General features: G+C 41.8%; 1 protein-coding gene across 2 annotated transcripts in view; it reads right to left on the bottom strand.

Moving 5' to 3' along the window:
- The window catches only part of TFCP2 (transcription factor CP2), an 82,593-nt gene that overhangs the window by 48,514 nt on the left and 22,992 nt on the right, over positions 1-11,087 (bottom strand). For both annotated transcript variants that reach the window (XM_073576740.1, XM_073576739.1), the window contains exons 2-5: positions 7,924-8,075; positions 2,350-2,426; positions 1,806-1,911; positions 232-338 (exon numbers count right to left, since the gene is read on the bottom strand). In XM_073576740.1, the coding sequence (XP_073432841.1) occupies positions 232-338; positions 1,806-1,911; positions 2,350-2,426; positions 7,924-8,075 (442 nt within the window). The remainder of the gene's footprint in view (positions 1-231; positions 339-1,805; positions 1,912-2,349; positions 2,427-7,923; positions 8,076-11,087) is intronic.

Genomic DNA, 11,087 nt, shown 5'->3' with positions numbered 1-11,087 from the left:
GTGGTGACTATTGTTCTGTGCACACTAAGTGTGGATGGCAAAAATAAGTGAAAAGGAAGATATTGAGGGAGCTCATTGCTTTATACAATTACATATGTTGGTCGAGTGTTACTTTTTTTTTTTCACTGGCTGTATCAGACGGTATAAAAGCAAGCCTGTTTTCAACTAATGTGGTATCAATCAAGGGGTACGCATAAGCCAGCAACAGAGCAGGAATCCAGCCCCCCTTACCTGTATAAAGACAGACGTCCTCTTGGAAGGATCCCAGAGAAATTCTACAGTGTTGAGCTGAGTTGGATTTGCTCTTGGGTCAATAATACCCACAGACATGGGGACATCTAGAAATGTTAGAAGGGGTAAGGGAAGAGAGAGAGAGGGGGAAAAAAAAACAACACACCTTTAATATAAGAAAGATTTTTGGATTCAGGAGATATATTGCAAAGAGGAACAAAATAATTTTTGGGACGCACGCCTCAAAATAAAGGGTCTGCATGTCCCATAATGATACATTCCTAAACAGCGGTACTTCAGTCTCCCCACCGTGCAGGGAACGACAACAGAGCAACATTCATTGACTGTAGCTGTGCAGGGGAATGAGAGCACCACTGTGCAATGTAGAAAATGCAAGAGATCCTTGCCCCTTGTGCAGGTCCCAATCAATGTTATTAAGCTCCAGACTGCATCAGAGACCACCCCCCCCCCCCCCCCCCTCAGTTTTTACAGAATTGACAAGAAAAATAATGCTGCATGTAGCGCTTGGCTTTTTAGTCAAGATCAGGTGGACCAAGACAAAATAATTTATAAATCAATAAAGTCCAGGATCTACTCCTGCACTGTAATAAACAAGAACCTTAACACAGATGTCAACATCGCCTTGGGTGAACTTGATCAATGTAAGGCTGTGGATCGTCATAATGGGATTGGTAAGCATATTAACAAACTCATCCTACAGTACACACACTTACACAGGTTTAGCTAATCAAGAGAATATTGGGAGTGCTTCTTTAATGGCATGTGTTTCCATAGAATGAGCAGCTGCATGTAAGCCTTACATCACCAAGCACAATGCCATATTTCAGATGGAGTGATATGAAGCATATTGCCACTGGATGTGGAGGAGAAATGTGGATTGCCGAATCGTTCTCCTGTCTGGCAGGCTTGTGGATGAATCTGTGTTTGGGGAATGTCAGGAGAATGTTACCTGCCTGACTGCATGATGTCAATTGTAAAATTTGGTAGAATAGTGATAATACTATGGGGTTGTTTCCCACAGGTTGGGCTTAGACACCTTTGTTACGGGGAATGGAAATCTTAATGTTTCAGAATACCATGAGATTTTTGAAAAAATATGTTTCCAACTTTATGGGAACAGTTTGGGAAAGTCCATTTTTTGTTCCCGGCATGACTGTGCCCCAGTGGAAAAAAAAAAAAGCAAGGTCCATAAAAAAAAAATCAAGGATGGGTGAGTTTCATGTGGAAGAACTTGACTGAGTCCTGGGCTCAACACCATCAAGCACATTTGGGATCATTTCCATTTTAGTTTATGAGCTGGGACCTCTCGTCCATCAGTATCTGACCTCACAAATGCTCTTTGGATGATTGGGCAAAAATTCAGCAAACAGCAAAATCTTGTAGCAAGTCTTTCCAGTATAGTGTAAACTGCTCTAACTGTAACCGCCACCTTAATGCCTAGGAATTTAGACTGGAATGCCGCAAGTTCCTGGAGTGTAATGTGTGGGTTCCAAACACTTATGTCCAGACAGTACGTTGTGGCCTTGCTTTTGTATCTTTAGTCGTCGTATTACCAATATCAAGTATTCTGTCTCCAGGTCTGTTCCACCGCCATCCTTCCAGCTGCTGGTGCTCTGTGTACTGCAGTCGCCGGTCATGAAACACGACTCGAAATATGCTCTGCAAGGAGAGAAAGGAGGAAACTACCTGAAGTACAAGATCCTAAGCCATGTGCACACGATTACATATCTTATAAGAGATGTCGAACATATCTCTGCCAACACCCAATACTGGACTATTGTCTGATACTAAACCATACAAAGTCTCTCTGCTTATCGGAGTATTTAGTTACTTATGCAGTCATTAAACGTAGCAATCCTCTGCCCACCACCTTATAATTTATCTAAAATTACCTTTAGCCTAAAGATACAATTATTGGAAGGTCGTCATAATGGTATCCAAAGAGGAGCCCTTTCCTTACGTCTAGTCATATACCCATAAGCTCCTATATAATAGGATGTACAGGACTAAAGTGCAAGTATGTAGAGTGTCACCAATTCCAAAGGTAACCAGATACATATCCAGACAAAAAGAATGACCCGACGACATGACTCTTACCTTGACTAGTTTACCAGTCAACTCTGGCAACTCGCCTAGTTTTCTATTGTCTAACATCCGGATTTCATAGGATTGGCCTGTAGGAAAGAAGTGTTTTTTTAGATTATAAAAAAATTTAAACAAAATTAAAAAATAAAACAGCAATTATGGTCATCTGCTCAGGATCACTCAAAAGCAGAGTCGAGTAAAGATTTGCAGGCCCCTGGTCTAGCGGCCATGGGAGTATTCCATGGCTACCAGACGAGAGCCCGGCGATCCACCTCCGACCTGCCGACATTCCTGGAGCCGATTTTGGTGCAGTGTGTCGCAACGATGACCGTGCCTATAGTATAATAATCAAATGCTGGCAGGTATAAGGGCTGTGGTCTGACAGCCGTGGAATAGTCACAAGGCCGCTAGCACAGGGTCCTACAAATCTCTTTTGCTAAGCGCTACCGAAAAGCGTTAATAGGAAAAGGCTACAGCTACGCTGGTGATGCCACATGAAGATTGTGGTGTCACACTGATACATAGCACCCATAAAAATGGATGAAGCCGTGGTCACACACGTTCACTACCCCTGAAACTCATGTATGGCCCTTGGACCACACCAACGATTGGACATGGATCACGTTGCCTGTGAATTGGTGATAAATGTAATTAGTATGAAGTCCCTACAAATCCACAAGACTTTATACGGCATACAAAGAGGAAATTTCTAAAATCCACTTTTAACATTCACAGCAAAGTTAAAATAAAATTGTAAAATTCACTTTTATAGGAGTGTTAACTGCTTTTTTTTTAGTGGCATTGGTTCCGGAGGCATGCAAAGTAACGGTGGTGGATTTCCTGCACACTTTCGAGTTGTTCGCAAGCTTCCCGCTGCCCCCAGAATGGATTTCTAGTTTTGGAGGGGCCCTAGTGCATGTGTAATATATCGTAGACAATCGCTAGCATGGTTCCTTGCATTCTTGTTGAGGAATCCACCACTTTTGCACGTAGCCTTGGGCTCACAGATATATTAGGTTTGCCTGCGGTGACTTGGTGCACGCAACCCTACATAGAAAGCACATTTCAACACTTCACCGCCGTCCTCTAAAGTAGAGGTAATGAACGAGTACATGAGGGCAGGGGGTGAACGCCCCACGCTGGTGAGGAGGAGAGGTAATAATTCATGCACAAAAGAATTCAGGTTTACTCATAATGGCTTACAGACGTGATCCCCCGGAAGGGAAGAATGTGACAGCTCCTGATGGCGATATCTTCAATCATAATATATGTGCACATACGGCTGACTCTGCTGGTTTGCACGTAACGCATTAGCCAATCATGAACCCACCCATAAGCCCTTTTTTCACAGAAGCAATTTAGTTTCTTCAGCAGCCTTACACTGTTAATAAGCCAACAAAAAAAATGCGAAATAGTGGTATTTTTCTTCGTGACATTTTAATTTGCACTTGTTTCTGGCATTCTCCAAGCAGTTTATAAAGGAGATTAAGAAAAGGAAAAAAAAATAATAAAAAAAACCACACCATACACAGAGCAGGTTGCATTTAGGAAATGGGTTAAAAAAAAAAAACACAAGACAAAATGCTACAGTTAGACTGGAGCATTTCTGACCCAAAGTGCACTATAGAAGGGGCTTTCAATGCTTGAAGGCCCATCCCTAATATAGGACAAGATCGGCAGTTGATGGCGCTGTGATGCTCCACATCTCTGAACATCCGGTCGGTGGGGGTGCCGAGTGTCACACCCCACACACACATCAGATATTGATGACCTAGCCTAAGGATAGGCCATCAATATAAAAGTCTCAGAAAACCCCTTTAAAATTGCAAGAGATTGCGGAAAAAAAGAAAACCTTTTCAATTTACTTGTTACTAAACTGTACTTGTTATTAAAAATCCTCTCTTCTCAAATCAAGAACAAAAGGATATTTATATTCTACAGATTTGTGAGCGCTGCCTAGACTACCTGCAGTCTACTAGAAGTGACCAGTCTCCTAGGGAAGGAGTGCAGCGCTTGCAAGTGTTGCTTTCAAGAAGCCTGAAACATTGGAGCCATCCTGCCTAAGTGCTCCCCAAAGCTGCCTCTGCTAGTAGCATTTGTGGACCCGCAGTTTGGACCAGCAACTCATCCTCGCAGGTAGGCCAAATTTTCAAACAGCAGTGGAAAGCCATTCCGCAAGCTGTGAGGAAGGGAAGGGTGCACTCCCTTAAGAATGCAAGTCACAAAACCCCTTTTAAAAATTGTACCATTCACTAAGAATGTAGTTCAAGCAGAAATATAACGAGAGTATAAAAGCCAAACTTATTCTTAAAGGGAAATCTGTCAGTGGGATCAACCCTCCTAAGCCATCTATATGGGCGTGCATGTCATAGGAAGCAGAATAATACAAAGATACCTTGATATCTGTGATCTGATGTCTTAATCCAGACCATGGGGAGGACGCTGCCTCAGAGCTTACTTTATATGAAGGGAGAGTTATCAGAGTGAGACAAGTAACTAACACAGAACAGGAGAAGTTAAATTTGTCTTCTTGCAAGCATTTTTTACAGCTCTCCGAGCTCTGTTCAGGGGCGTACATAGAAGTCTTGGGGTCCCATAGCCTTCTATATAGTATAATGGGCCCCACATAGCCTTCCATACAGTATAGTGCATCCCCCATAGTCCTCTATATACAGTGGCATGTAAAAGTTTGGGCACCCCTGGTCAAAATTAATGTTACTGTGGATGGTTAAGCAAGTTGAAGATGAAATGATCTATAAAAAGTCTGAAATTAATGATAATTCCCTTGTATTTTAGGCAAACAAAATAATTATATATTTTATTTTTTTTTTACATTCTTTTAAATTTTAAAAATCACAAAAAGGAAAATGGGCTGATGCATAAATTTAGGCATCCTACATGGTAGGTACCTAGTAGCACCCCCTGTTGCAAGTATCACAACTTTTAAAATCTTTCAATTCTTGTTTAAGGGATTTTCATCCATTCTTCTTTGGAAAATTCTTCCAGTTCTGTGAGATTCCTGAGTCGTCTTGCATGCACTGCTATTTTGTGGTCTAGCCACAGATTTTCAATGATAAGGGACTGTGAGGGCCATTGTAAAAAACATTCAGCTTGAGCCTTTTGAGGCAGACTAGTTTGGATTTTAGGTTTAGGATCATTATCAATTTGTAGAAGCCATCATCTTTTAACCTTCAGCTTTTTTTTTTAAGGATGGTGTTATGTTTGAATCAAGAATTTGTTGAAATCTCAATTAAAGTGAACCTGTCACTTCCTTTTTCAGCTAAGAGCTGCGGCCACTGACTTTAGGGGGCTTATCTACAGCATTCTGTAATTCTGTAGATAAGCCCCTAATCTAACCTGAAAGAGAAGAAATACAAGTTTTATTATACTGACCCGGGAGTGGTCCGGTCCGATGGGCGTCGCAGGTCCTGGCGTCCGGCGCCTCCCATCTTCAAACGATGTCATCATCTTCCTTGCTTCGTGTCGTGGCTACTAAGCAGGCGTACTGATCTGCCCTGATGAGGGCAGAGCTAAGTACTGCAGTGTGCAGGCGCCGGAAAAGGTCAGGGAGTCCCTGCACACTGCAGTACTTGGCTCTGCCCTCAACAGGGCAGATGAGTACGCCTGTGCAGGAGCCACGACACGAAGCAAGGAAGATGACGACATAGTATAAAGATGAGAGGCGCCAGACCCGGACCTGCGCCACCCATCGGACCGGACTGCCCCCGGGTGAGAAAAAACTTGTTTTTCTTCTTTCTTAATTACATTTCAAACTGAGGCAACTTGGGAACGCTTTGCTATCTTTTTATAGTCTTCTACTGCTTTGTGGACCGGCACCATTTTCAGAGTGCTAGGCAGCTGCTTTAGAAGAACCCATCACTGCTGGTTTTGGCACAAGGTTAGAGGTGGCTGAGTTTTTATAAAGCTGGAAAATTTGCATCACCTGGGCTTTCCTAATGATGATAGTGAATAAGTCATAACCCTAAGAGGCTAATTAAGGTCTGAAACCTTGGACAAAGTTATCTGAGCACTCAAATCTTTGCATCAGTTTATTTTTCTTTTTGAAATTTTTTAAAATTGAAAAAAGTGACTTTTTTGCCTAAAATACAAAGGAAATGTGTCATGTTTAACTTTAGCCCTTTTAGACATCATCTTCAACTTGCCTAACTGTCCACAGTAACCGTAATTTTGACCAGGGGTGCCCAAACTTTTACATACCACTGTGGCATACTGCACTCCACATAGTACAATACCCCCCCATAGTCCTCCATACAATACAATGCACCCCCCCATAGTCCTCCATACAGTAAAAGCACCCCCCATAGTCCTCCATACAACATAATGCACCCCCATTGTCCTCCATACAGCATAATGCACCCCTATAGACCTCCATACAGTATAATGCAACCTCCATACAATATAATGTACCCCCATAGTCCTCCATACAGTATATTGTAACCTCCATACAATATAATGCACCCCCATAGTCCTATATGTAGTATAATGTAGTCCCAAAAGCCCCCTATATAGTATAATGCACCCCCATAGTCCTCCATACAGTATAATGCACCCCCATAGTCCTCCATACAGTAAAATACACTCACCATAGTCCTCCATACAGTATAATACACTCCCCAAAGTCCCACATATAGTATAATGCACCCACCATAATCCTCCATATAGTATAATCCACCTCCATATATATTGCACTGTACATAATCACTTCATGGTAGTATAATACACAGCCCATATTCCTTTGTAATATAATGCACAGTCCTGTGTCCTCCAAATAGTATAATGTACAGCCCATAATCATTCATGTAGTAGTATGGCCACCATGTACTGATTTAAAAAAAAAACAAAACAAAAAAAAAACCTCACCTCTTCTCGATCCCCCGCTGCTTCGGTCTCGGCAGGGAGTGTCCACAATGCCGACAGTTGAAAGTGTGATGCCGGCAGGGAGGCTCGGTGTCGGAGCTGGCCCCCCCTCACTCACAGACCCCATAGCAACCGTGTGGTCTGCCGCTATTGGCGGTACGCCACTGACTCTGCTGTACTGTAATACCGCCGCCCTGTCTCTGTGAGACAGAAGTCGAGAGGAACCTGCAGATGTGTTAGCTATAATCACGCACAGCTCTGCAGCAAGATCAGGAGAGCAGGGTGGCCATTACATATCACACTGGTAACTCCTCCTTAATGTAAAATAATCTCTGGAGGCAGAGTTATCGCCCAGACATCGACCTTCCCAGAGACTGGAAGTGGTCATTTATATAGTGTTAAGATGATTTATCCTTAACAAGGCATCTGATACAAGGTACACACGTATCACTCTCCACCGCAATCTATAACCTGTATACTCATATTAATAATTTAGATTGTTACCACATTTGACCAGATTCCTTTTAAAAAGGCTGTATCAGAGTATGCAGTTTTTACTAGTAAAAGGTGAAATGAACTACTAGAAAGTAGGACAACTTTCTATAACTAAAAAAAAATATAAAAAGTATATAAGTCTATACATTTGCTAACATGGTGTTCATTACATGGAAATCATGCAGTTACTGTAATGCTAGACCCTGAAGTCACCTTGATTGAGATAGGTAAGGGTCTCTTCGTGAAGCTTCACAGCGGGGGAGGTAGCCGTACACAGCACGTACTGGAAAGGTAGGATCTTGTTTTCATTCTCTGAAGGCAGACTTGACTCTTCTTGCTTGAAGATAGGCAGGGCGAGTACATCACTGAAAGAAAGCAGACAAGACGACTGTAGTCTAACACTGAAGATACAGGAAAACTGCACACATGTCAGGGCTAAGGAAGCGGTCAGACCTTTCCAAGACATAGGAGCAAAAGGCTACCTATTAGGAAAACTGGACATCCGTAGGACTGGAGTTAGCCAACCCCTACGCTGATCAACTGTGGAAGTTACATCTCTAATGGGGGAAGATAGTAAAAAAAAAAAAAAAAAACACCGTATCTCAGTACAAGTACACAGCTTTAGGCTCCAGTCAAACATCCATTTCAGTCTTCACATGCATCATCATCAGGGGGTGTTTCTTGTGTGCCATTTTACATCCATGTTGCATCAGGCTTTTATTTTTCATCCATTTTTGAAAAATTAAAGCAGGTAAACTGTATGAACTTCATCCATTGACTATTAATGGCTCAGTTAAAATTCAATGAAAAACAGATGGAAAACTGAATTACACAGTACAGGTGCTTCTAACTAAATTAGAATATCATCAAAAAGTTTATTTATTTCAGTTCAATACAAAAAGCAAAACTCAGAGTCATTACACACAGTCATCTATTTCAAGTGCTTATCTCTGTTAATGTTGATGATTATGGCTTACAGCCAATGAAAACTCAAAAGTCACCATCTCCGTAAATTAGAATAATGAACAAAAAACACCTGTTTCAGTAGGCTCCACAATCATGGGGAAGACTGCTGACTTGCCAGATGTCCAGAAGGCAGTCACTGACACACTCCACAAGGAGGGTAAGCCACAAAAGGTCATTGCTAAAGAAGCTGCCTATTCACAGAGTGCATATCCAAGCATATTATTAGAAAGTTGAGTGGAAGGAAAAAGTGTGGTAGAAAAAGGTGCACAAGCATTGCACAAGTCATTGCTTCAAGAGTCACCACACACAGACGTATCCAGGACATTGGCTACAAGCAGGGCTGTGGAGTCGGTAAGCCACAGTTGCAACTCCGACTCCTGGATTTTATCAGGCTCCGACTCCGGCTCCGACTCCTGGATTTTATCAGGCTCCGACTCCGGCTCCTGGATTTTATCAGGCTCCGACTCCGGCTCCGGCTCCTGGATTTTATCAGGCTCCGACTCCGGCTCCGGCTCCTGGATTTTATCAGGCTCCGACTCCGGCTCCGGCTCCTGGATTTTATCAGGCTCCGACTCCTTCATAAATGGCCAATTCATAACAAATTTACTGTTGTAAAATATTAAACATCGTGCTTATTCAGTTTCTCACCATCATATAAGTAATCAGACCACTTAGAGCAAAAACTACATTTATTAGAATACAATTAGAATATAGCAAATAACTTTTATAAACTTTTCTAAACTGTAAGTAAATATGCAATAAACACTTTTATGCAGTTAATAAGAAGAAATCTATAAATTTGTCCTCAGAAAAAGTATTGCCTCTGTCAGATCCTCCTTCATGGATGCCCTCAAATCTGATCTAATTATTTTGAGAGCAGAGAACAACCTCTCTACACTAACTTGTGTTGGTGGCAAAGCAGTAACCACTCGGGCAACATCTCTGACAATGTCAGGATACAGAGGAATCGCTTGTTGCACTGTTATTTTTGATGAACGGTCAAATTTCTCAATTTCTTTTAGTGCACATGAAAAATTCTGCTGAAATGTACTGGCTGTGTTCCTTGATGGGGATGACTCTTCTTCTATGCGGGAACGCTTTGCACGGTCCTTGTGATCCAAATATTTTTCGAAATTAAATTCTTCATCAGTTGATGAGGAGGGTGAAGATGTGGCAGGACGACCAAATTCTTCTTGTTCCTCCTGACTGTTCTGCAACCCTTTCATCCTTACTGCTATTTCAAACAGAGCTTCTTTTCCTTTACTTAGCTGTTGATCATCTAGAAGAATCTGATGTATTGGGTCTACATAAACAGCTGCCAAAAGAATGTTATTTTGTAATAGTAGCTCCTCTCTCCGTTTCATTGATGTAGCAATGCCACTTGCAATTAACCCTCCTCTTTGGGACAGGCGAAACATCAGGTTCTTCCACTCCTTTAAGAAAATACCTGGAGTTAAGTCCTCTGCTTGTAATTTTTTAGTCACTGTAAATGGGTGCTCTAGCAATTTTTCCAGCTCAGTCACCTGATTCCACTGACTTTCATTTAGCATCAGTTGAGGGTTAGCCATGTCTACAAGAAAGGTTTTCAGTTCAACCAAGCGCTGAATCATTAAGTAAGTACTGCCCCATCGTGTGGCTTGATCAATAATTGCCCCTTTTCCAGCACGTCTCTTCAAAATTGAGTCAACTTTAGGGGTTCTGGCAACAGTAGCCAATTTTCTCACCTTGCCAATCAGTGCAGCAGCATGTCCTTCTTGCAGACTGTCTCTTAAAGCCAGCTGTAGCGTATGCACAACACAGCGCATGTGATGAATGAAAGAACATATTGACACAGTTTCAACAAGATCATCTAAACTATCATGTTGCTGTTCATCTGAAGCAACTTCAGTTTGCTCCCCAGTTACAATACTGTGTTCCTCTATTTCAAACATTTCTGTGTCTGTGGGCCCAGAATGTTCTTCTAGCTGCTGGTCACCATCATTACTCTCATTCATTAGCTTAATAGTACTTATCATATTTGAAGCATTGTCAGTTACGACAGAAAGAACTTGCTCTTTTTTAAGTTCATAGTCTTGCAGAACCTTTTCCACCAAGACCTGGAGAAACTCACTGGTGTGATGAGCTTTGGTGTCTTTTACTGCCAATGTCTTGGTAACTATTTCATTTTTGTCACAAACAAATCGGACATTGATGGCAAAATAGTTCACTCTGACGTGTGCAGGCATCCATTTTAAGAAACAGAAAGCGTCCCTTGAGAGTTTTTTTTAAGTTCTTCCTTTTGTTTAAAAGCTTCTTCGATTACTAATTTTCTAATACTCTCTCTCCAGAGAAACACCAAGCTTGCGGGCCATTTCCCCATTCAGACACATAAAAGCTGGTCGTGAAAATAATGAAATAGGCACACTATCCTT

Source organism: Dendrobates tinctorius, unplaced genomic scaffold, assembly GCF_039654945.1.
Source record: "Dendrobates tinctorius isolate UK_male_01 unplaced genomic scaffold, ASM3965494v1 ptg000051l, whole genome shotgun sequence".
NCBI classification, from domain to species: Eukaryota; Metazoa; Chordata; class Amphibia; order Anura; family Dendrobatidae; genus Dendrobates; species Dendrobates tinctorius.
The sequence above is the reverse complement of the archived record's forward strand: the minus strand, read 5'-3'. Positions and strand labels throughout refer to the sequence as shown.